The sequence below is a fragment of the Triturus cristatus genome, chromosome 4_1, assembly GCF_964204655.1.
Source record: "Triturus cristatus chromosome 4_1, aTriCri1.1, whole genome shotgun sequence".
NCBI lineage: Eukaryota > Metazoa > Chordata > Amphibia > Caudata > Salamandridae > Triturus > Triturus cristatus.
Window position 1 is genome coordinate 736,008,133 of NC_140585.1, and position 25,718 is coordinate 736,033,850.

Here is a 25,718-nt window from a genome sequence, read left to right on the forward strand (position 1 = left end):
AAGACAACTGCTATCCCACCCCCCCTAGACTCTCTATTAAGAGTCAAAATTCTAAAACCCGTGGGAAGCGCTAGGCCTGGTTCAGCCACCATGTCGGCTGACAACCACGTTTCGGTTAGAAAGAGGACATCCGTGTCTTCGTTCTGTAGCAGATCATAAACATCTGCAAAATGTTTGGCTAAAGAGCGACAGTTCAGGCTAAAAAGTTTAATCCCAGGACTGGAGCTGGGAGGGCGGCAAAGGGATGCGACGGCTGCCAAAGAATTAAAACCACAATTTAAACAACAAAACGGACCCTTCACTGGAAAACAGGGGGGGTGGCTGCAAGGCCTCAGACTATTTTTAATAGCGAGAAGATCATCCCGAGGATAAAGAGCCCTGCCTCTAATGGAACAGGCAGCGGGTCTGGCATCTGGCGACGGACAAGCACAGGCGGGCGCAGACGGGCTTGCCTTTGGCGCACCAGTGGCGCGCCCGCTGCTCGCGTCCTTTTGGAAAGGAGAAAGAAAGGGGCAGCTGTATAAACACAAAGGTGAATCTAACTGTGCAAGGTGTTGTATTGACATTTACATTTCAACGCAAATCCTGATTTGCATTGGAAAGTAGCCATAAAGCAACGCAAATGAGCACTTTGTGCTACTTTGTATAACTTTGCGTCAACGGGGCATTTCTTCTGTGGTACGTGGGTATTCATATGCAACCACCCATGATTTTTTATGCAAAGTCCTAACTTTGCATAAAAAGGTAGGCAGGACTTTTCCAAATGTGTAAGTTTTCTGCCCTGTATAGCACACATACAAAGTGGGAACAGTGGGAAACTATGTCTAAGCATAGTATTTTGTACTTCAAGGTTACCTTTCCAGTACAAAACCCATGCTTCACATCAGGCAAATGTGCATTAGTGCAAGGCAGCCAAAAGTGCACCAGTACACGGGGAGAGAGAAACAGCCCATTCTTAGTAGATATGGTACTGTTCTGCTCTCTCCCTTGTACACAATGCACTAAAGAAATATTTGTTGCTGCGCTGCATTCCGTGACAACTTAATGAATATGCCCCAAATGTGTTGTGCTTTATGTCTTTCTAAATAATACAGTAAACCACTTTGGTCCCAGCACTGTACTGGATGTGGCTTAGTAAAATCTGTCTCAATTTTACAATCTTTATTGGAATGACTGCGGTTACATTACTTTACCCACACTTCCCTTTACTCTTGGTCTCGGCAGGTAACCTTTACCACATATCAGCACAGGCATGACATTATGTCACACGTTTGTCAGTGTCACTTCTCAAAGGGACGAATGCCCAATTGCCTACTTTTCTTCCGCTTCTAAATCCAAACTAAGATTCCTCTCCAAATGGTACCCTACATAATGTTCTGTAAAGTAGGGATTATTAGAATGATGGCAAATAACCTTGTCGAGGAATATCACACTGACATCTTAGTAGGCAAAACAGGAAGATTTTAACCACTTAGCCACTTACGGCTCTGGCGTGTACATTGGCGTAGATCCGTGTCGAATGTATTGTGTGGAATGGAACACGCGGAATGCCAAACCAGCCAAGAAATCCCGCGATGACAGCAGGCCAGCAACAGGACGCAGACGGAAGCCAGTGCATGCTATTAAAAGGAAAAAGAATATATTAGAATTCTTGTTTTTGTGAACTGATACCTGTATGTACCTTTAAAAATAAGGGTCAAATAGCTTCAACGCTATTTCCATCTTATCCTACAAATTGTTTAATTATGACCAAGAGGAGCCATTAAATGCAATTTGTAAATTTCATGATTGTCCCTTTTACTTAGAAAGCAATAATCCTCTTTTCAGGATCTCAAGGCTTTTAGTCCTCTGAATTTCACTCAAATATTCCATAAAATAATTTATATTTGTTAAGAGGCGTTAGTGTGGATGTAAATTGAGACAAGCCCTGTCACAAACAAAAAATATTTGAGAAAAAATAGAATCTTTTCACAAATATAGAAAGTGTACGTCCTCTGAATAAAGGAGTCTTTGCTTTTGCCAGAAAGTAGAAAGGAAAACAACAGACAGAACCAAAGCATGTGAGAAATGAAATGAAGGTTTTTTCAAACAAAACATGTATAATGTCATGGGACTACGTTATCCTATAACAAATGCAATCAAGGGAAAGTACACTGAAGTGTTCGTAGTTTACTTATACATCTCCCAGAGTATATGGCTTACCTAAAGGACTCAAAAGAGGAAAGCTGGAAACCTTTTTTCTACTGAGACTCGTCTCTTGGAAACGTCACACTTCCTGCCAAAAGCCTCTCTCCATCCCTGGTTTCCCTGCCAGAAACCTCTCCCCTTCCCTGGCCTCTAATAGATCAACTGCCTCCCTCCCTCCCTATTGACCACTCCCATCAGCACACTCAGTGCATAGCAAGAGTGCCACTGGCCCCAAATGAGGAATATGGGCCTCTGTCAGCAGGTTGGACAGAAAAAGAAAACAATACTAGGGGTGCAGTAGGCCCCTCACATCCCTGCACCGGCTGCACTTATGCTAGCCATCATGTCTCTTCAATGCCCCCTACCAGCCGACGCTGAGAACCATGCATTTCTATGTAGTCCTCTGAGCAGACCCTGCCCTCTTTTCACTGCACCTTACTAGCAGCTTCTGACAATCTTGCTTTGCTAATGTAGTTCTTGTGAAGAGTCATAGTTGCTTCTCCTATATCTCTAAGTTTGTTTCATGGGCCTTCTGTGTCCCTTCCTGCAAAGCCCCTGTGTGTTCTCTTCCTTCACCCTATTTCTGTTTCCCCGAATCCCCTACTGTCAAGTTTTGTGTGATCTGTTCTGTTCCGCACCATGATCTCTACCAATGTCTCCTGTCCTGTGTTCAACAGAATGGTTTGTGTGGCCTCCAACTGCGGTCCGTGCAGGTAAGAGTGGTGGGGAGGTGAGGCTGGGTAGAAGGGGGAAATTCGACAGACGACCACGAAAGGAAATTAAATAAATAGTTAATTTTCTCTCGTCGTTGTCTGTCGAAATTCACATCCACCCGAACCCTACCGACGCACCGCTCTTAACTTTATTTTTTTTATACATTTTTTTATTGAGGAGAGCATAAGGGCAATACATACATTGTGATACCAGAGGTCATCAGGAATTAAAACAAACATTTTACAATAAAAATTTCTTGTTCATTTTTCAGATGGAACCAACCTAGATTAAATACTGAAGCCAAGACGCCGAATCATTAAAAATGCCACAGAAGTCTGGCTGGGTCTTAAAAACTTGATCTTACTCCTTAAATTTATAAAGTCCTAGAGTGCTGCATACTAAAGTGACACATGGTAGATTTACTGACATTGTGCAAAGGCCTTAGCGTTTACCTATAATCATTAAAGAAACCCAAATAATTAAACTCACAATCTCTCATACCCTTGATTATAGAGCACTGTTAAAAAGAAATAGCCATATAAAACCTGATCCAAGTAATGTGGACATTGTATCTGAAAAAGGAACTGTAATATTAAAGTGCCATTGTGCCTTTCCTCGAGTATATACCAGAAATAGGTGCAATGTGCTAAAGTGCTGCCCAACACTTCAATGCATATGTCTAAAAAACTTTATATTTCCACGATTGTTTCACAATTTTCAAAAAACTTCCAAACAGTTTTAAATATTCTTGTTGCGCCAACCCTCTTGGCATAAGCTTCTTCAAACCTCATGGTTTGTTGCATTTTATTTAGCCATTTAGAATAGGAAGGTACATCTTCAGACCTTCAGTTTTGGAGAATTAGAGAGCGAGCAACTAAAGAGCTAATCGGCTTTGGTCAAGTCAGGCCTTGCTCTAGAAATGCCAAAGAGAGCTACCTCTGCCTCGGGGTCAAGACTAATCTTTATTGCCGGCTTACTGCCGAGAAGATCTTGGCCCAGAATAGTTCAAGTTTTGGTCACGTAAAAAATGTGTGGAGCCAATCTCCTTCACCTTCTGCCTGACATCGGAAACATCTGTTTTCCACTTTCGGATAACGTTTATTAAGAGTTTTTGGGGTGTAGTATGCCAGCCACCGAGATAAAAAAGCCATCCTTTTAAAGTTGGCAACTCTTAGTGCCTTACTTCCTAACTGGGCTATGGAGTGCCATTCCTGGCAAAAGAAGGAACAATTAGTTTCCCGGGTTACTTTTTCCAGGAATTCTTCTACAAGGGGGAGCTCATTACACTTTCTCAACTGAGAATACCAATTTCCAACCCCCTTTAGTTTAGCTCTATATAGAGCATTTACATGCTTTGTTGGAGCACCGCTGTACAATAGATTATACCTACTTATAAAATTTACGATCTGCAGATACTCTAAAAAACAGGCTTATTTTGGTTGCCATATCTATTCTGAACCTCTTCACAGATTACTTTCTTATTAATTACGAAGTCACCCAATTCCTTAAAACAACAGTCCTTCCATCTTTTAAGCCGACTGGAATGTACTTGAAGACCGAGAATTTTACATTCCTCTAGCTTTAAATAGTTAAATCCTGTGGAACCGGCTTGTTTAAAAAAGGACTGTAATCTGTAGGAAAAGTCTTGTACCGTCTTGTATCGGGTCTTTTTCGCTAATTTGGATGTTTTTAAAAATATCGGGATTTGCGAGCCTGACTCCTGAACCATTATATCAAGAAATAAATTATCTCATAACCCATTTGATTCCAGTAAACGTGCTGTAAGATCCAAAATCCGCATAATAAGTTTGTATTTTTGGTAGTGCTAGACCACCCTGATTAGTTTCCAGCTGCAGTATAGTTAGCTTAACCCTGGAAGCCTTCCTACTCCAGACAAATTCCCTGAATATTGACTCCATCTCTTAAAAATTGTTGGAATTGATCTTCAGGGGGATATCTATAAAGAGGAATATTAATAGAGGAAGAATAGACATTTTTATGAGCGCTACACGTTCTATTAGAGTTAGAGGTAAAAGAGACCAATTATCGAGTAGGGTTTTTATTTTGCATTGCTGAATAATTTAAACTGAATAACTGTTCATAGTGGTTAGAGACATATATACCCAGATATCATATTGGTTCTGCTTTCAAAGCCTGGGATTTTAAATTGTGGAGTAGAAAATTACAATCAACATTCAGGTGCCGATTCCGATCCTGTAAAACCCGGGTACAAATGGTCGTACGGAGCGTTTTCTTCGTATGACTCGTACCCGGGAATTCCACCGTACAAACCAGCAAGTACAATTTGTACAGAAATACCATTTCCGTACGAATCGTAAAAAACACCGTACGGCTAAAAAATACATACAATTCCGATCCTGGACAGCGCGTACGCGACGTCCGCACGGAGTCAGGCAGCGTTTTACGGACCAGCAAGTACGATTCGTACCCATAGCACTCCGCATGGCTATATTTTTCCGGGAGCCAAAAAGTGCCGGAAAAGCTAAGTACGCAGCGATGCACGAGGAAAAGGGGGCCCGCTACGCGACGTACACGCCATTGCATATGTACGGACCGTACCCTCCACCCCTGGTATGTACGGACTGTACCCCCCACCCGTGTATGTACGCACCGTACGGTCCGTACATACGCGAGGATTGGGGTACGCCTGGGGTACGGTGCATACATACGCGGGTGGGGGGTACGCCTGGGGTACGGTGTGTACATACGTGGTGGGGGGTATGCCTGGGGTACGGTGCGTACATACGCGGGTGGGGGGTACACCTGGGGTATGGTGCATACATGCGCGGGTGGGGGGTACACCTGGGGTACGGTGCGTACATACGCGGGTGGGGGTTCGGTCCGTACATAGGGAGGGCGGGGGGTACGGTGCATACATAGGGGGGTGGGGGGTACGGTCCATACATAGGGGGGGTGGGGGGTATGGTGCGGATGTACGCGGGAGGGGTGGCAGGCTGGGGGGCCGTACGACTCGTACCCCGGGCACAAGTGTACTCGGGGTAGGGCTCGTACAAAGTTCGCTCCATACGGAGCCTTTTCCATGCGCTTGTGTTTTCGGACGCGCGGTATGGATCGTACTTGCGCGCTTGGACTTCCGTTTTACGATTTGTATGTAAAACTGTCCGGGGACGTCTCGTAGACTTTTCCCGAGGCGATTTGATTGTATTTTTCACGTATGAATCGTACTTCGCCGTTTGTACGGGACTTGTACGATTCGTACATAAAAAAATACGGATACGAGTCGTACGGGGAAAAAAAATTCAGGATCGGAATCAACCCCAATATGTTAAAATCTCAGTTTTATTTTGATTTATTTTGTACACCCCTATTAATTCGAATTTGGTAAATTCTTTTAAAGCCTGATCCAGATTCAGATTATCGGGGCTCAAATATAAAATGATATCATCTGTGAAAAGTTTTAGTTTTTTTAGAAAAGGAAACTACGTCAAGCTTGTGAAGGCAATCATAGTACAAGGAATAATTGGAACAACAGCTCCATGACTCATAAACTGATCTGTACTTACTGACGTATTGTCTCCTTGTTAATAGGAATCATTTCTTCCTTTTTGTGTTCCCAATTGTTTAGCTTGTCCTGTATATTTGTTTATTACTATGTTTTTATTATTTTTATCTCAAGTCTATCAGTGAATTTATGTATTTTATATATATTGTCAATAAAATTTGTTAAAAAAAAAAAAAAAAATCTTTAAACAAACTTTTTTATTTGGTCACATTTCCTCCTTGTTCACTTTTCAGATGACTGGTGTAATAATGGTGTGTGAGGTATAGTGATTTGTGTGTTTAATATTTACCCAAAGGGGACACTCTTTATGACTTTGGTGTTTGTTGGAACCCTTCCCCTTCGTTGCTGGGTCCCTCTCTCTTTTTGGAGAAAAGTTTTAGTTTCGCCATCCCTTTTATTGGAGCTTTAATTTATAGATTTCTGCAAATTCTAATGGCCAGGGGCTCGATGAAGAAGGTGAACAAAATGGGGGACATCGGGCAACCTTGTCAGGTCACACGACTTATATTAACTGTCCCTATTTGATTGGCATTTATCACCACCCAGGCCTGGGCACCCTGATAGATGTTCCTAAAATATTTGTTACTTGGGTAGGGATACCAAATTTATCCAATCCAAAAAAAAGTGTATCCCAATTAACCAGTTCGAACGCCTTTTCGGTGTCGACCATCATAATAAGGGTTGGAATTTCATTATTCATAGAATAATCGAAAGCCTGGATTAAAAACCCAGTATTGGAAGACATGGACCTCCCGGCAACAAACCCGGACTGATCACTATGAATTAGTTCCTGGGCTATGGGGGTAAAGCGTTGGGCCCAGACTTTCATTAAAATTTTAAAGTCATCATTGAGGAGACCGATCGGTCTGTATCAATTGACACCCTTATGGTTTTTTCCCTTCTTAACAAAGCTAACAATTATGGATTCTTTGAAACTAGGGGGAGCACAACCTCCCGATTTAATAGTGTTAAACAGCTTCACCAAGAAGGAAGTCAGTTTCTTGGAAAAAGTTTTATAAAATTCGATTGGTAGCCCATCAGCTCCACAGGCTTTTGCCCCTGCAATAGATTTCACCACATTTAAAACTTCTGTTTCTGAAATGTTGAGATGGATTTGTTCCACTAGCGCCTCTGACAAAGTGGGAAGATTTACCCCCTCAAAATATTTTTGGATTTGGTCCAATCCTACCTCGTATCTAGTGGCATATAACTGTGAATAGTGCTCCATAAAGACTCGGGCTATGCCGTCTTTATCCGTTATAGTGTCTCTGGTCTTAGGATCATTAATTTCAGAAATCAGGGCTGCTTCCTGTTTAGTTTTTGTTGCCCCAGCTAGCATTTTACTAACCATTTGGCTATCCTCATATACTCGTATACTGGTACGTTGGAGATGGCCCTTTTTGCAGGGTTATCCCTAAACTTTTTGCTTCTTCCTCCTATTTTTTCCTGACCTGTTTGTGTTGGTTTTAGGACTCTGGGCACTTTACCACTGCTAATCAGTGCTAAAGTGCATATGCTCTCCGTATAACATGTGTTATGGATTGGTGTTTCCATGATTGGCCTATATGATTTATGTCAGTCCCTAGTAAAGTGCACTGCGTGTGCCAGGGCCCATAAATCAAATGCTGTTGGTTGGCTGCAGCACTGGATTGTGCCACCCATGCAAACAGCCTGTAAAGTGTAACTCTGGTCTGCCATTGCAGAGCCTGTGTGCAGCCTGGGGATGCCATGTCGACTTGGCAAGTGCACCCACTTGCCAGTCCCTAAGTCTTTCCTTTTCTACATGTTAGTTACCCCTAAGGTAGGCCCAAGGTACCCCTGTGGGCATGGTGCATTGTATGTGAAAGGTAGGACATGCCCTGGAATGTGTGGCATGTCCTGATACTGAATTACAGCCTACTTCGTTTTTCACTATTGCAAGGCTACCTGTTCCCCATAGGCCAGAATGGGCAGCTTGAATATAACATCCTATAATCCTAACTGACCCAGAGAACATGGTAAAAATTTGAGTTTAACATGCCTGAACTCAGAATGATAAAATACATATTTTAGTTAAGATGGTTTTAACATTCTGTGTTTGAAAATACCACTTTTAGAAAGTAGGTATTTTCTTACCTAACCATCCAGCCTGCCTCTGCTAGCTTGTGTATTGTCTGTCTTGGTTTGTGAGTGACAGGGGCTGGGGGAGACTCCAGGAGACAGGGTGAGTCAGCACAGGGCTGAATAGATCTATCTGCATCTTGGGTGCCAGAGCCTGGAATAAACTCCCAGCTCAGATCAAACTTAGCAACTCGGAACTCACTTTCAGGAAAGAACTTAAAACCTAGATCTATGGCATCTCGGAGGTCTGCTGTTTTGCTCTGATTTAAAACCTTTCTCAACAGTTCACCACTCTGGGTTCCCTCATCCACGTTTGACAATAGCGCCAAGATACTCCTTGCGGAGTGACAGCAGCGCTCTATAAATACAATCTCATATCATATCATGTAGATGGGTGGGAGGAGTAGCACCTGGGTCTGAATAGGGCTGTGCCTGCCTTCCACAATGCTGGCTCCACCTCCTGTGGTGCGTCTGAGGACCCTGGTCCACACTGACAAAGGAAGAAGGTGCACACTGGCAGAATGCACCCAGAACTGGTTTGAACTAGGTACAGGACCCTCAAATTATTTGCTAGTATAAATATTGGGACCCAGACCCCAAGATTTCAGTACTCTTTTGGATCAAGAAGACTGAGAAGAAGAGCTGGAGAAGCTGTGAGTAGGAACTACCACGTTGCTGCGTGCTTTGCTGTGTTGGCCTGCACTGGCTGGTTCTGTCTTGGGCAGTGAAAGGACTGGACTGAACTTTCTGCAATCTACTTTTGTGAGTTTCTCCAAGGGCTTGAGGTAGAGCTTGCCCCCTGTTCAAGAAGTCTCAGAAACAGCAAAGACTTCAAGCTCGACGCCATCTACGACGCCGCTGCCGACTCTGGCGCCGCTGCCGACTCCGTGTCCTGAAGGCACCGCAGAGGGCACCGCCACAACCCTGGTCTCACAGATGACGCCTGCTGACACCGCCACTGAGCCACTGCTCGCACCGCGATCTGTGGGCACCGCACTCCGCACCGCCTCACTTCACAACGCTGCCTTGGTATCCATGATGACGCCGCTCCATGCCGGAATCGACGCCACTGCTTGCACCGTGGTTCAAGGGCACCGCTCGTAAAGTTACATGACGCACCGCCCTCATCCCACACCGCAGCCTTGGCCTACCGATGCCGGTGTCATCAACTCCAGTTCGTCAGCTGACGACAGCGCTCCAGCAACGGCGACGCCGCTGCTTGCACCGTGACCTGTCAGCACCATGATGAGCACCGCTTTCATCTCACACCGCAACCCTGGTCTCACCGGCGCTGCCATCTGATGCCGCTTCCGAGCCGCTGCTCGCACCGTGACCTGAGGGCACCGCAGGCCGCACCGCTGCACTTTGCACCGCAGCACCCAACGCCTGCTGACGCCAGCGCTCCTGACTTCAGCAAAGAGGAGTTCGATCTGCAATGCGTGTGACTTCGAGGCCCCTGACGACTCCTGCACGGACCTCCAGAACGGACGCCGTATGTTCGGAAGCTCAATGAGAGGTCATCGACGCCCTGCATTTCTGAAAGGTACTGTTTGCGGGTTTTCCCGACGCCGTAGCTGGCTCGCGACGCCGCGGTCAGCCAGAGCTGTTTGGATTTGTTTGCTCACGACGCCATGATAGCCCTGCATGGAGGTATCGACACCAAGGAACTGTTTTACAAGGTTATTTTGATAACTGATGATTTTTAAGTACTGTATTGTGGATTTTTATCCATTTTGGTCTTGTCTTAAGTATGTACAAATATTGGATATTTTTCTAAACTGGTGTGGTGTCCTTTTGTAGTGCTTACACTGTATTGTTGTGGGTTACGTGCAAATGCTTTACACACTGCCTCTAAGATAAGCCTGACTGCTCGTGCCAAGCTACCAAGGGGGTGAGCAGGGGTTATTTTAGGAGTGTAACTCCCTTACTCTGACAAGGAAGATGGGTCTATATTTGGACAAAGGTGCAAGCCCTTGCCAACTAGAGACCCCCATTTCTAACATGGTACGTTCTAGAACTATTTATTTCTTCAATTTAAAAAAACTCCTTCAATGCCTGCTTCGCCCTTTCAAGCTGACCTCCGGCATCCCCCGCTCTCTGAGACGGGGCTTTTGTTCAGGCACATAGCACTATCCACAGCCTGCTGGAGTTTAGCAATCTTTTTTTAGACTGGGCGGCTGAAAAAGCAATCATCTGCCCACGTAAGGCTGCTTTAAACCCTCCAAACAGAGCAAACATCTGCCGTGTTTTCATTTATCTTAAAGTATTCTAATATCCAATCTTTTATATCGGCAACCCAATGAGGATCCTGCAGGAGGAGATGATCCATCTGCCACCTGGATCTTGTCCTCCTTCCCTCCTCAATCTCCAACTCGAACTTTACGAGGGAGTGTCCAAAAATAAGTTTGCCCTTAAATGTAATACCTGTATGTTTCAGAGATCGTGATATTTTTAAAAAATCGATGCGGGAGACCATATGAAATTGGCAAGAATAACATGTAAATTTAGAATCAGTTGGATTAGACTGGCGCCAGGGGTCTAGCAGGATATGTTCCTGTCATAAAACACCTAAGTCTTTTTTGGTTTAGGGCTTCAACTCTTTCTTGTTTGTATTAGAGGTGTCTTTTTTTAAATCTTGAATGAAATTAAAAATCGCCACCCAAAATTATCTTTACCAGTGCCCCCTTAATGGCTCACTAATTTTAAGTATAGCTGTGATATCGTCTACTACTGTGCCGTAATAATTTACAAAGTTTAGTATCATTCCGCTCAGTTTGTCCTCAATCCAGATCCACCTTCCAAAGGGGTCTCTCTGGACATGACCAAATTCCCAGGGAAGACCTCTACAAAAATAGATAGCTACTCCTCTTTTCGCCAACCCAGCCAAAGCAAAAAAAGCATGCAAAAATAACTCTTGGGAGAAATAGCTTTGGGGAGTTGGTTTTTAAGTGAGTTTCTTGAAGAAATATTACCTGGGGTGAAAAGGAAGCTAGCCAACAAATTAGACCTCCATACTTTTGTTTGTTTAGTATCCCATTAACTTTGTCTGAAACAATACAGCACTTATTTGTCATTTCTACAAAGTTTCAAATAGTAAACAAACAATCCCACAATGCTGATGATGTTTCCCCCACTGCTCCTGCTACTGCTCATTTTACTGCTACACCTTTTTTGAAGCCACCCCCTCCCTCCACATCACACCCCTCTAGAAATGTGGACCACCACACTGACCACATCTAACCCCCAACTTCTCTTTTGGGTGCCATGAACCTACACCCTCAATGACCCACCTCCCCCTGGCAATAGTGAACTAGGATGCAATGAAATAAACATTATCCAGCCTATCAATTCACTTAGAAGCTGAGATCTCCTTGAGTAGACCCTGGGCATCTTCTAGATTAGAGAACATATGAAATGTCCCCCTCACAAGAATAAGTAGCTTGGATTGCTGGGCTATAGATGCCTGAGCGCCTTGAGCTTTAAAGAGAAAGAGCAGTTTAGCAAACTCTTTGCGCCTACGAGCAGCAGCCGCTGACATGTCAGAAAATATTTGGTAGTTCGAAGTTTCATTAATCGGGAATTGTCTTTGTTGTATGGCCTTTGCCAAAATCCTTTCCTTAATACGATAGTCAGCGAAGTTGCATAAGATGGTACATGGACTGTTAGAGTTAGCCAGCAGATGAAATGGAATTCAGTCAGCCCTTGTGATCATAAGATCCCCGTTATACTCAGGCAATACCCTTTGCTTAATAAAGGATTCCACCCATTGCAACATCTGGGCGCCCACACTCCTCTCGGGAACCCTCACTATTCACAAATACGCCGCAAGTGATTTTCAAGCTCTTCAAGTTTGTTCTCTAAAATGTTCTTGTCCTTGGTGACTTTGTTTACTTTCGAGAGCATGGAACTCATTTGGTCCACTAGCTGGGCAATCCTTGATTCGGCTTCTTGAATTTTTACTGGGAGGCAAGCCACTGATTCTTCCATTTTGCCGAGGCGCTGATGGAGAGAGGCTATTTCATTTTCTTGAGACCTCTTCATTTCTCTTATCTCCTCAAGAATCAGATTTAGCAAGATCATGATATCCATCTGTTTTGTAAGGGCTGCATCAGATGAACCATCCATTAAGGCTTCTAAAGATTCTGAAACCATAAGTTGTCTTTTCTCTGTCCCTTTCTGACCCCCCCTGGGGCTGACCCGGTGGTCCCATGTTATTGCCATCCGACAGCTAGAGCAGGATCTGTTGCTGTTCCTGGACCCCTGATAGTGATCCTGTTACATCCACTATGGAGTAGAGGCGTAGCCCCGGAGGAGGGAGATGTTACCTGGGTCGTGCAACTTTGGTTTAGTTCTTGTGCTATAAAGATGGATGAGGGATCAACCTGTGCCGTTACAAGTGCCGATGTAGATGTAGGTGGGGATGCGGCCTGATGCGAGCTGTTGAAGGTGTATTCTATCCCGACTGCCCCCTCAGGCTGTAGTGGTGGTTGGGCATTGAGTTGGGGAGGGGCCACCTGAAATGCCTTTTTCGTAAATAATGGGAATTCTTTCATGCTTTTTCCCTCCTCCTTACTATTCCCTGCTGTTGAATCACCATCCCGGTTTTTCTCAGGTAGGTTTAAGGGGCTCTGCTTCTGGCTGGCGCTTCAATGTTCTTTGTACCCTTGTTGGAGTGTCACACTAGTCTAACTCTCTTTGAAGTTATTGTGCACTGCACTGGCCTCGTCCTAATATATAAAAACAGTAATTTAAATGTATCTTGATTTTTTTCCTATGTTTTATTTCTTTTAAATCCCAGCCTGTGTATGCTTCAAAGATTGGTGATTGTTGTTACATTGCTCTTTCCTGTCTATTTCCTGCTCTCTCAAATTAACCAGATGGCTGTTTATCAAATGGCTGTTCAACTACAAAGGCTTCCTTTCTTTTATTGAAGATAATTTTTGTGGGTGGAACATTTTCCTGTTAAGATGTTCTCACTGTTGTACAAGAATGTTTTTCATTTCACTTGAGAAACCTGACTAATTCTTCCAGAGTGGAAAAGAAAAAAGCCAAAAAGCAAGCTTTCTATAACAAAACACAATTGAATGATGAATTGCAGTTTCCTGTGAGTGGACACATGGCCTGAAACAAAAACCCCATACCAGATATAAGCACATGGCTGTGTTGGAGCGGCTGGTGGCCGCTCCAACACAGTCATTGAGTCCTAGTTAGACTTGTCTCATTGAAACACCACAAAACAGATTTATAAAATTGTAATTCTAATCTACCATTTAAGAAGAAAAATACCAAATCAACACAAAAAGTACCAAATATTAGCCAAGTGCAGGAACATATTAAGCATACATTTATGTGCCTAGAATGCCCATGATTTCTCCCCTTTAAAAAATAAATGTTTCTAGTCTTAATTATATTTTTGCCTGAAAACGATTTCTGCATATTTAGACTCAAAATTGATTACTTTTCTGACGCTGTTGGTTTGGCAGAGAACTAATCTTCAAAACGCAAATTAATTGGTCAAGGCTAGCCAGGCAGCTACAAGACAAGAATGGAAGAAGTCTTTTATCTGGGTATACTTATTATTGCAACAACTTTTTCAACATATACTTTATGGTTGAATTCTAGAAAAGCAGATACATTTTAACTTTGCTCTTGAGTGAGAAACACATATTCTTTCTTTTTATTCCCAAAGTTTTTTATTGAGATTTTCACTAAGAAATAAATAAATAAAATATTCTTTCAATTTACATCTTTTCCTTAACAGGGTAACTTACTTTGCAGAAAATTTGAAACGTCCTCGAGCTGTGGGATATTATTCTCATTATATCCACAGTATTTCTCCAAGAGAGGAAACACGTGGTTATGTTCGTAGCAGGCGTGTGTTGGATAGAGTGTCTTCAGCTCCCTGAACACAGTGCCCCATGTTTTCTTCTCGTCCTCGGTGTACTCCACGCGCGGGATCGGCAGTCCACTAAGGATCGAAATAAAACAAGAAGGAAACATTCGAGATACGAAAAGCAAGCTGTCTGTTTTAAACCATTTTTTAAGAACACAATTTTCTGTTCCAAACGTCCCTAGTTTATCGTCCAAGAAGATGCGCTCCAATAAAAATGCATGCTCAGTCTCTCTGCTCCAGCATCACTCACTGTGTAAGGAAAGTGACAATACATGTGGGAATTACAGAGGCAAGAGCGTGGAAAATATTTAGTATCTGGGAAAAAGAAGTCCTAAGCCCTGCCAGCACTGCACATGATCCCAAGGTTTGGCTCGGAAATAGATATAGACACTGCCTTTTCTGAGGAAGTATTTCTGACAGCATAATTAGCAGTAATGTAAATCGTAAGGGCAGCATATTTTATGTCCCATTCAATGTCTGTTGTCTGCAGTTACACCTTTCCAGGGTCCTGTTAGATCTGGGGGGTCTCTAGTTGGCAGAGGTAGGTATCAATGTCCAAACAGGGACCCTTGCTTCTAGTCAGGGTAAGGGGGATACACTCTTAGGATAACCGCTGCTCACCCCCTTGGGAGCTTGGCACAAGCAGACAGGCTTATCAAAGGCAATGTGTAAAGTATTTGTACCAACACTCACAGTAACACAGTAAAAACACCACAAATGGACTCCACACCATTTTAGAAAAATAAAGTATTTTTATCTAGACTAAAAAAGACCAAAACGATAAAAATCCAACATACACAGTTTAAAAACATGACTTTAAAAAGGGTTCCAGAACTTGTATCAAAATAATCCACAGAGGCGTCACGTTTTGCCCAAAGTACCTGTATCTGCAATAAGAGCTCCAAAAACAGCTGCAGCATCGAAAAACAAAGAGTAGGCCAGGGACATCAGACGCACCACAGGAGGTGGAGCCAGCATTGTGGAAGGCAGGCACAGCCCTGTTCAGGCCCCAGGTGCATCTCCTCCCACCACTCTACAGGGAGATCTCTATTCAGCCTTGTGCTGACTTGCCCTGTCTCCTGGAATTCCCCCAGCCCGTCTCTCACACTCCAGACAAGGAATACACAACCTAGCAGAGGCAGGCTTGGCTAGTTAGGCAAGAAAATACCTACTTTCTAAAAGTGGTATTTTTCAAACACAGAATGTTAAAACCAACTTCACTGAAAGATGTATTTTATCATTCTGAGTTCAGGCATACTAAACTCGAATTTCTACCATGTTCCCTGGGTCAGTTAGGATTATTAGATGTTATAATCAAACTGCCCATTCTGGCCTATGGGGAACAGGTAGCCTTGCAATAGTGAAAAACGAAAATGGCGGTAATTCACTGTCAGGACATGCCACACACATCAGGGCATGTCCTACCTTTTACCTACAATGCACCCTGCCCTTGGGCCTACCATAGGGGCGACTAATATTTAGAAAAGGGAAGGTTTAGGGACTGGCAAGTGGGTGCACTTGCCCAGTCAACATGGCAGTTAGCAACTGCACACAGGCACTGCGGTGTCAGGCCTGAGACACCAGTTTAGGGCTACTCATGTGGGTGGCACAATCAGTGCTGCAGGCCCACTAGTAACATTTGAATCACCAGCCCTGGCACACTCAGTGCACTTTATTAGGGACCTACTGGTAAAACAAATATGCCAATCATGGATAACCAATCATAATAACAATTTACAGAGAGCACCTGCCCTTTGCCACTGATCAGCAGTGGTGAAGTGCCCAGAGTCCTATAGCCAACAATCACGGGTCAGAAAAAACAAAGGAGGAAGAAGCAAAATGTTTGGGGATAACCCTGCAAAAAGGGCCATTTCCAACAGGCCCTTTCTCAGTGCTGGTGGAAGAACTTCCCGGGCACCCTTCCCGCTCTCTTTTGTTGGAGGCGGGTAGGGGTTGGAGGAGGGGGGGCAGACTGGTTGAGCCTAAACATATGTCTCTGAGACTCCTTAAGCGCTACTTAAATAAGCCCAGTAGCTGCCACAATTGAATTCTGTGACAAAGTGACCTCCCATCCTGACCCTGGATAATTCAGTGCCAGACCCCCATCCTTTTGCCTATGTCACTAGCCGTCCACCAATGGAAAACCCCTGAGGCTTGTCTGATTTGATAGTTTGGGGTTCTGTCCCAGTTTCACTTATTAGTGACACAGTTTATCTTTTTCTTTTAAAGCTTTGATGACATTAGGCCTAAATCTGCATGTCATAAATTCCTTTAATTGTCCTTGTTGTGGACGTGTGGACATATTCGGATCTGTTTGTAGTTGAGGATGGTTTCTTTACTTGGATGACAGCAGTGGTTAATACTGTACATATCTACTCTTGGAGCGCTCTCCACCTGCTGGTGCACTTGGTTCTCCTGCACTTACTCTTTTTAGTCTGCTGACTTGGATTAACAAAAACTTACCCTTGAGTGTGCTACTCCTAGAATAGCTAGACAGCTTGATAGATTGTTGCCTAGTTGTTATGGCAGATCTCTGTTTAGCTCCATCTGATTGCGTTTCCACATCAAGAGCTTCATCTGGCAGGATATAACCATCTACTTTCGGGCTGTTGGTTCTACATGCAGTCATTTGCCTTCTCAGTCTGAGTGGTCTATTACCCAACCTAGTTCACACCGTTGGGCAGAAGCCAAGCAATGTTTGTAGAAAAATAACAACTTGGACTGTTTGGTGTGATCTTATTAACTAAGGCCTTTGAAGAGGATCTGAAACATGCAGTAGACCTGAATACACTTACGCATAATTAATATTATGCTACTTGGGGATGAGTCACAGGAGCTGCATATTGACCAGTGTGATATTAGTGTCCATAGGGCAAAACAAGATGCTACAATCTTTTGTTACATTTACAGGAGCTATTTAGATTTTCTGTCTGATAGGAGGCACGAGTGAGTAATCAAAGCATTATTATGCAGGATTTAGATCAGGTGTCTTCCACTAAATGTTCACTTTACATGGAGGTCTCTGCAGCTCATATCCCAATCTTTTAAGTCTTGTCCATCTGACATTGTGCCTCAAGTCTCAAAGGCAGATGGGAGGCATAGTGAAGAGTTTTCCCGGGCGAGGTAACATGCCACTAGTATTAGTGATGGGCCTCATGGGGAGTGTAAAGGCAGTCAAAATAGGCCTTCTTCTGCAGGAAGGCTGCTAACAACCTGCTTAAAGCAGAACACAGGGAATGAAATATAATCCCGCTGGGGCGTTCAGTTTTGCCACATTTACTGTTCAAACTCATTAAAATGTGACCTATCAATATTCAAACTGCATTTCATTGACTGTCATATGCCTTCACTGTGGGGTTGTGATAGTCACAAATTTGATGTTGTGGCAAAGCCGATGCCTGCTAAATGTAACCTATCACAGACCTTTCACAAAGATATCCATGATGAGTTCACGGCCATGAACGGACCAAGGAGTAACCATCAATTGGGTCAAAAGTAATAGATGTCATTGGGATCAATGGCTACAGGCGTAGGCAAGCATTACCTTTTGGTGTAAAGGTAGGCTATCATTGACATAACATGTCAACAAGTGTGAAATGAACCCTAAAAAGCGGCTTACTTTGGGAGACCAATCACCTTTCTGAAGTGAACATGCAACACTGATATTCAGATACAAAATACTGAATATGTTCTATATTCACAAGTTGAAACTTTTTGCGCAAATAAGCTAAACTTATTTTATGATTGTTAGAGCAAACAGAAAGGATTGCCCTGGGAAAGGAAAAAAAGGACAGAATAAAACATGCACTACATGGATTGTTTGCCCTCCATTTGCTACAATGGCCAGTCCTTGAAAGGCTTACTACCTTTGGAGTCAAGATAAGCTGTTCATTGATGTAAGATCACATAAAAGGGACAATGAGAAAGCATAATAGTAGCACATTGATGATGTAAAGATTGCCCAAAATCCATAACCAAATAGGCTGTCCTTTGTGCATACAGTAGACCAACCTTTTAATCCATTGTTTTTAAAGACAAGATTAGTATATTATAGATTTAGTAAATCTGGGGTGAAATAGACATTTATCATACTGGCTTTGCCTACACTATCTGGCCACAGACCCTAGATAAACGTCTTTCCTCCACCCTGCCCTTCACTGTCCAACCCCTTATAAATTTGCCTCCATGGACTGTTTTCTCATTTAATATATATAGCTAAATTAAAATAGAGGCTTTAAAAGATCAACAGAACAGTGGTCTACAAACATGTAACACCAAGTTGAAAAATAAAGCATGGCGAGGGATCAGAAAATTGTGAACTATAAGAGAATGAGGGTATTACAGAGAAGACATTATTTTAACTGAGTTCATAGTGAATGTCAAGATGCAGATAATTAAACACCAAAAGGGAAACAACTAAGGAGAAAAAAGCAAATATTTGTTAGCTGGTGCAAAGAGAAGCGGTGGGACAAAAAGATGCTGACTTGATTGAGAGTGGAGTAATGAGAAAGGAAATAGAGATACTGAAAAGTCACAGAAGGCAACTGAACATCAATACCTGTAAAACACATAATGGGTGAAGGTTTGATTTCATCAGGCTTGAAAGCGCATAGATGCTCAAAGCTAACACAGCTATCACAGAAACGGGAGCAGAATAGGACCGACCCTCCGCATGCACAGTAATTCAACTGCCACAACTGAATGGCAACAGTCCAGGGAAACTACAGCATTCCATAACCTATGAACCTCCCAAGTATATTCTACCCATCATCCCACTATATCGATACCTCACCCTTATTATACTGATACCACAAGACTGACTCAGCATCCCAAGTCCAACAAACAAAACAGCTTCTTGAAAATGAGGTTTCACTGCTCATCAGTAAGTCTTGGCGTTGGTTTTACTTTTACCACAGTGCCTCCGCCCACCACAATTTCTCTTTTCAAGTCTCTGTCTCTTTGATCTTTCAGCAGGCTTTGACATAGTTGTCCAAGCCACAGTTTCTATAACTCATATCAAGAGTAACCATCATTGGCGAAACACACTCCTGCCGCACGTCACACAATCACCACACACTGCTGACCTTTCCCTCTCTGTGTCCTCGAACACCATCAGCACCACACCCACCCACCTGCCGTCTGCAGGCAGCAATTGCAAACATTAAGTTAGTGGGGAAATCAAGAGTTTATGAGAAGGGAAACATGTAAAGTCAAATTAAGACAATAGATACTTGAAGTGCAGTATTCAAAGCATGTGGTCAAATATGTAATTGAGTACAGCATCTTGGGGTGCAAAAGGGCAGATGTGGTACATGTTAAAGAATGATGCTACAAACGAAATATGTAAATAGCACATTAAAAATGGTCAGAGAAAGGAAGTGTGGTCAACGACTGTGATTGCATTGGGAATGGACTGTCAGGGCTAGAACAAGGTAGGAGAAACGATTAGCAATATATGTACAGTAGTAAAAGATGGATGGGGGGAAACTATGTTTAGCTTCTGAAAAACTGCAACATGCACAGTGAAAGGCCGGGCAGTAACCCACTGAGATCTTGCTGTCCTTCTTTACGGATCCATAAATGCAGAGGTTTAGGCCCGGGTGTATCCAAAGGTTGTATCCATTTTCTGGCTATGGGAAACTGTGTTAGTACATATGGGCCTTAATTCGTTTACTTTAATCACAATCGCCTGCTGAAATTGAAAATTAAATTCGGATGATGCAGCTGGAGCAGTGATGATAAAAGTGGAACATTAGGCAGTATCAGTGGCAGAATAGATTCATAATTGGAATAATGTGTGTTCTCTCCACTTTAATGTAAATTGTACCCCCTTGCTCCGGTGTTTATACTGAAGAATATCAGGGCGACGTTATTCAGTTTGCAGGCTTTGTAGTCGCATCTGATAATACTGCGCAATTAGACAACAAAGCGCCGATTCAAAGGTGGGCTCTGCGCAATTAAGCTTTGTTTGGTGGTGAATGCTCCCAACAGCAGGCCTTGCAAGCGCCGCACAGAGGCACGCACACCCACCACATACAAAACACTCGAACGCCGCTAGCACGGCGTCGGCGTGCCACGTCATGTGACGTGCACCCTCTGGAACCAAGACGCTCTGCCGCGCTCTGTTAGTGCTCATACTCACTGCTTATAGTTGAATGCGATATCAGCAAATTCCTTTCGCCGAGCTCGGTAAACAGAATCGGTAAAACCCTGTTAAATAAATAAACAAATGAATTGGTTGTCGTGTACCGTTTCCAATCCCACTTATCTGCATTTTACGGGAGTCATTCAATTGGAACATTCAATCAATTGCCATTGAATTTACGATTACAGGAGACTTTTAGGGGCATATTTACAAGCTGGCGATAAAAAATTATCGCCGGATTTGCGTCCGTTTTCGGCCGAAAAGCGGCGCTAATTGTATCGCCTAATTAGCAAGGCCACGCTAACGCGTGAGACCTTGCTTTAGCGTGGGGATTCCTAACGCCCAGCTTTGCATCGCTAATGAGATGCAAAGTGAGCGTACCTGACCTAACATGACAGGAGAAATGTCGCTAAGCGACATTTCTCCTATCATCAAGCCCCACGCTATGAAGCATAGTGGCAGGAAAAGTAGCGATAACCCCTGTTATCGCTACTTTCCTTACGCCTGCTTCAGGACTGACTTAGCCATGATATCCTATGGAAGGTGGATATCATGGCTAAGTTTGTGAGTGCCTATCAGCAAGCTAACGCCACACTACCTGAGATTATCCCTGGGTTTCCAGCGATAATCTCACGTTAGGCAGTTAGCGTGAGGATTTTTATTGCAGAGGAGATAAGCGTTGCTAATAGCACGCTATCTCAGCGATAAAAGTCCACGTTACCCGGCGATAATTATCCTCACGCTAAGAGCGCTGAGCGATAATTATCGCCGGGTGTTGCTGATATGCCCCTTAGTTTTTGCACAGGCAGGACAGGACAGGAGCCAAGATCCATGGCACACATCTTTAAGTAAGGGCACAATAGGGCTTTATGTGACAGTAGTATTAATGATAGTAATTTAGTCCTCAAGTAGAGGCGTTGTGCATTCACCTAATAAAGGGCTATCTAAGGAATGATATCTCATCATTAAATCGTACCTTGAATAGCAAACAAATAAAAATGCAATTGAGAGAAAATTTGTAACATAATTTTTTGTAAGAATTGCAACTTTTTTCTTCGTTTTCACTTTTTTTAGGTCTGGTTTTCTAGCGCAGCTGTCTGAACAGCCCATTTTATGGCCGTTCCTTAAAACATGCATGCAGTGGCCTTAGCTCCACCCAAAGGAGTATGCCAGTCTCATCTCATGCTGTTGGCTGTTCCCTGCATCATTCAATCTCCTCTGGAGTGCCTGCAACACAATGTATGAGCGACTATTTAAAATCTAAAAAGTACACCGTCTCATCAGGCATCACACACTAATTTACAGCAAAAATGCGTCCATTCTATTGAGAAAGTAGCCAGTTATTGTGTTCTTTTTTCATAACAGCAGGCTTGTTCATGTTTTAATCAGTACTCAAAATACAAGCCAGAATTGTTGGCTTTGACAGTGACTGTTTATTTTTAAAACCTTAACAGCTTCGCACTTCACGAGGCTGGTGAAATAGAAAAATTAAAAAAATACAAACTACTTGGCTCCTCAACCGACCTTAGCCCCTGAATACAGATGACAACTGGACACTGGGGGCACTCTTGAGGCCTTGGCTGCTGGCTATCACGATGTGTGATGTATTCTTATTCTGGTGAATGTGAAGAAATAGCTATTGTACCTTACAGAAGGGCACATGGTTTGTGTGTGATTGCACAATTACAGAACACACTCGTTTATCACGTCCTCTATATCACTTGTACAGAAATGGCATTCAAATGTCTGCAGGAGAAGCCCTGGTTATATTCGGGGCTATCGGGCAAAGCTGAACCATCAGGACAGGGTCTGTGACTACAACAGATCTTCCTCAAAACGTTTATAGAGCAGACTGTGGCATATAGCAAGAGAAGATAAACCAGGGTAGTAATGTAGCAATGGGAAATATCACTGAAGACGATTTCAAGCCTGTGGAATGTTTCAATATGACTCTTCATTATACACCGATGCCAAAATCCGACCTTTCTCGCTGCAGATAGAAATGCACTAATTCTGCTCTTAAAGTCATTCCTTATGCTCAAACTGTGCAATCAGATTGAGCATTTAAATAAAGTGGGTTTTAAATAAAGAAATCAAAGGATTTTTTTTAAAGACAAGATTAATATATTACAGATTTAGGACATCTTGGGTTGAATAGACATTTATCATTTTGACTCTGCCTACACTATCTGGCCCCAAACTCGAGAGAAACGTCTTTCCTCCACCCTGCCCTTCACTGTCCAACCCCTCATAAAGGCCTCCATTGCTTTATACAGAGAGGGGGAGCCTCTCAGGGCCCTGCCAGTGCAGCTAATTGCATCTCATTTTGTTCTGTTTTCCAGGGCATATTGTGTTAAATAACCGCAATCGTGTTACGTGCTATCTAAAGGTTTTCAGATTAGGCAAGTGAGAGTGAATAGACAATTATGTGCAATCTTTCCGCCTCAATTAAAATAATTGCTTCCATTTTCTTTGCTCTTCATGTGTGCCAAGGCACATGAAAAGGACGTGTGGGCTACCCATTGCCACGTGGATCGATTGAAAAATAATTCCAAAGAGTCTGGATGTTGTGCAGGCAAAGTTGGACTCAGCAACTCTCCGGCACAACTTAATCAGACATTTATAACATGAAATAAAACGGTTTCCAGAATTCAGGCAATGGCAGTGACCTAACCCAAGGGAGCAGAGATTAACTGAAGTATCCTGCCTCTGCTTACACCTAGCAGAGACACGGTGAGGTAGATGCTAAATTTGGCCTCACAAATTCCTATTGCACATGGTCAATATTATATATCAATATTGTTACAACCGCATATCCACGGCACCCAAAGTACATCCCCGGATCTATGAACCCACTAACCTGTCCTTTTGCCTAGCAAAAGACAAACGCAGTCATTTTAATAAACAGGGCCGGCACTAGGACGGTGCGACCGGTGCCACCGCACCGGGTGCTGGCTTCCGGGGGGTGCCGTGTTTGCAAGTTTATTATTATTTTAAGCACCGGCTGCCGCGTTCGTTTCCTCCAGCAATTTCCGGCAACAAAAACGTGTCAGGCTAAATCCTGTGATTAATGTTCGTCTTGAAAATAGATCAGAGTTTTGTTTAAATCGGGTTTTGAATCACTATAAAGCAGTGCAGAGGGTTAACGCGCCTGTTGCAGAAAACAAATACTGAGCAGATTACAAAGTGCATAGAATGTAAATAGGTCAGTGGGTTACTGCTTTTAAAAGAGACATCATTTTGTTACTTGCAATTTATAAATTAAAATCCTAATATAGGATGAGTTTATAAATTGCAAGTAACAAATTGATGTCCCTTTTAAGAGAAGTAACCCATTAACCAATTTACATTGTAGGCTTTGTAATTGTACTGAACTATTAACATGTATCAAAGAACTGCATGCATGCTGCAAAGTATAGATTTGAGCAAAGATTAATGTTGGAAAAAGGATTCATTTGGGCAGAAATCTGTTCTCATTATTAAAGAGAACACCCAACTATGGTGTTCCTTTTTAAATTCTGAGTTTGTTCTTCTCTAGACCAAACACTATTAAACTATACTGCCTACTAGTATTGATGGCATGTGACTCCTACACCTTGTAGTCCTCTTTCTTATGGAACATTTACTATATGCTGAGTTACACACGTATGATTGATTGTCTCTGTGTAATGTATATGTGATACAAAGTGTTTTGACACCCTACACTGGTATGAGTGGCGCTATATATGCCTCTGACAGGGATTGCTATATATGCATCTGAGAGACAGTGGTTATGGAGACTTGGGCACTGTCAAAGAGTGGTGGTGAGGGAATCCGTGGTGGAGGTGGTCATTGGGGGGCATCAACAAACATTGTTGCACCGGGCACCACCAGCCCTAAAGCCGGCCCTGGTAACAATCACAATGTCGCTGTCTAATCACTATGCAACCGTTACCATGTTGTTTTGTATACCAACTGAATGCATGTGCACATACCAAAAAATTATGCTTTTTCAGAGTGCAAAATGTAAGCGAATAAACATTAGATAAACATTAAAAAAGACCCATATCTGCATAAAAGACTGTGGACCCGATTATAAAGTTTGTCAGCCTTCCCATCGGAATGCCAACGCAGGGGGTCCAAGGAACACTGACAAGCCCACGGTCCCTTGACCCCTTGATTACAAGTGTAATCCAGGGCTGGCAGTGCAACGGCGGTGGTATGTTTGGCCCACAGGAGAGCCTTAGAAGCATACTCCCGCAGTCACAGCGCCTAGAGTTCGTCTGTGCACAAAGTGGCATGAACCATTTTGTGCATGTCACACAGTGCATGCACGACTGTTCGCTTTTGGAGGGGCACATCTTGTGCTCCTCCATGCACCCCCATGGGGAGAATTGGTCAGCAGCCTTAATGGGGACCCCTTTACATGCCTTTCCACCAAACATTTCTTGGTGGTACGCAATGAAGTGCTTGTAGGAAAGGGAGGTTGCAATCTGCGTGGTGGTGCCCAGATCACTAATGCCGGGGCAGACCGCTACCTTCCCCACCACTGTCCCGCCGGCATCTAGGAGCCTGGTGTTGGTCTTCAGTTGGGCTGCTGGCGGTCCCACCATAACCATCGTAATATGGCAGTCGGACTGCCAAATGGTGGCAGTTGGACTGCGCCGCAAGTACGGCTGTCCCAGGACCCCAGTTCTCGTAAGAAGGTCCTATACCTTTTTTCCTTATTACAGTCTGGTTGTGACTTCACTAATCACCTGTAATAGGAAATGGTACTGATAGTCTACTGTAATAATTTATTACATCTGAGTTGTGACATCATCATGCGTAATACAGGCTAACAAAGTTACTGAGACCCTATTGTAAGGTCTTGATGAATTGATGGGAGAGAACCAATTAGTTGTTTTCTCTCAAAAGGAAATCCATTTTTCTTGGCCTTTGCCTGGTATTTTGTTGTTACATGTTGACACTGGGAGGATGTACCTCAACACATTGTAACTTTTCCATGAACCTTCTCCCCCACCCCCTTTTTTGTGTGTTAACTATGATGAAGTCTAATGCCAGAGACAGCAGGGCTAATGTCACTTATTCACTACTTTTTCAGTACTCTTTCCTCTGGAATATCATTGCCTGTGAATTTTGTAATTAGCAATACA

At 43.2% G+C, this 25,718-nt stretch overlaps 1 protein-coding gene across 2 annotated transcripts in view; it reads right to left on the reverse strand.

The window, feature by feature from the left end:
• Positions 1-25,718, reverse strand: part of PAH (phenylalanine hydroxylase) — a 219,365-nt gene that overhangs the window by 36,370 nt on the left and 157,277 nt on the right. For both annotated transcript variants that reach the window (XM_085653236.1, XM_085653235.1), the window contains 3 exons: positions 20,581-20,648; positions 14,317-14,513; positions 1,484-1,619 (listed from right to left, as the gene is read on the reverse strand). In XM_085653236.1, coding sequence (XP_085509362.1) covers positions 1,484-1,619; positions 14,317-14,513; positions 20,581-20,648 — 401 coding nt within the window. The remainder of the gene's footprint in view (positions 1-1,483; positions 1,620-14,316; positions 14,514-20,580; positions 20,649-25,718) is intronic.